Consider the following 689-nt stretch of genomic DNA (forward strand, 5'->3'; position numbering starts at 1 on the left):
CCATGGGACCCCAACCATGTGGTTCTCCCAGCCCGGTGGGACATCTCCATGGGGTCCAGGTCTCCGTAGCAACAGGTCAAACCCATCCCAACGGTTGGTCCCAGGTCCACCTTGATGGCCATGGTGGGCCTCATCCTGCTTGGGGGGAGGAACCAGCTGTGGGGCTGCCTGAAGACCCCAACCCCATGGTTCTCCCAGCCCGGTGGGAAGTCCCCATGGGGTCCAGGTCTCCATAGCAACGGGCCAAGCCCAACCCGAGGGTTGGTGACAGCCGAGCCGGACCCCATCCCGGCGGCAGTGCCGGTGCCAGGGTTCCATCCCGGCCTTGTCCCACGTCCCTCCCCAGGTGGAACCGGGTGGTGGAGCTGGTGGAACGTAAGAAAAGCCAACTCAGCTCCGTCCTGAAGATCCAGAACTACCTGCTGGAGTGCGGCGAGATGAAGGAGCAGGTCCGGGAGAAGAGAAAAGCCATCGAAGCCACGCGGTCCGGCGGCGGCGACCTGGGGGGCGTCTTGGCCTTGCAACGCCGCCTCTCCACCATGGAGGCGGCTCTGGTGGTTTTGGAACCTCGGTTGGCGGAGCTTCAACGGGAAGGAGAATCCTTGGCCGACGCCCACCCGGGAAGAGCCCTGGAGATCCTGCTGCCCTTCGAGCAGATCAGCGAGGAGTGGGAGGCCCTGAAACGGGCG

The 689-nt window shown here is 64.7% G+C and overlaps 1 protein-coding gene across 1 annotated transcript in view; it reads left to right on the plus strand.

The window, feature by feature from the left end:
• The window catches only part of LOC104513108 (spectrin beta chain, non-erythrocytic 4-like), a gene marked incomplete at both ends in the record, with an annotated part of 2,560 nt that overhangs the window by 1,533 nt on the left and 338 nt on the right, over window positions 1–689 (plus strand). The window contains one exon of the mRNA XM_010156347.1: window positions 347–686. Coding sequence (XP_010154649.1) covers window positions 347–686 — 340 coding nt within the window. The remainder of the gene's footprint in view (window positions 1–346; window positions 687–689) is intronic.

The sequence above is a fragment of the Eurypyga helias genome, unplaced genomic scaffold (assembly GCF_000690775.1).
Source record: "Eurypyga helias isolate BGI_N326 unplaced genomic scaffold, ASM69077v1 scaffold37527, whole genome shotgun sequence".
Lineage (NCBI taxonomy): Eukaryota > Metazoa > Chordata > Aves > Eurypygiformes > Eurypygidae > Eurypyga > Eurypyga helias.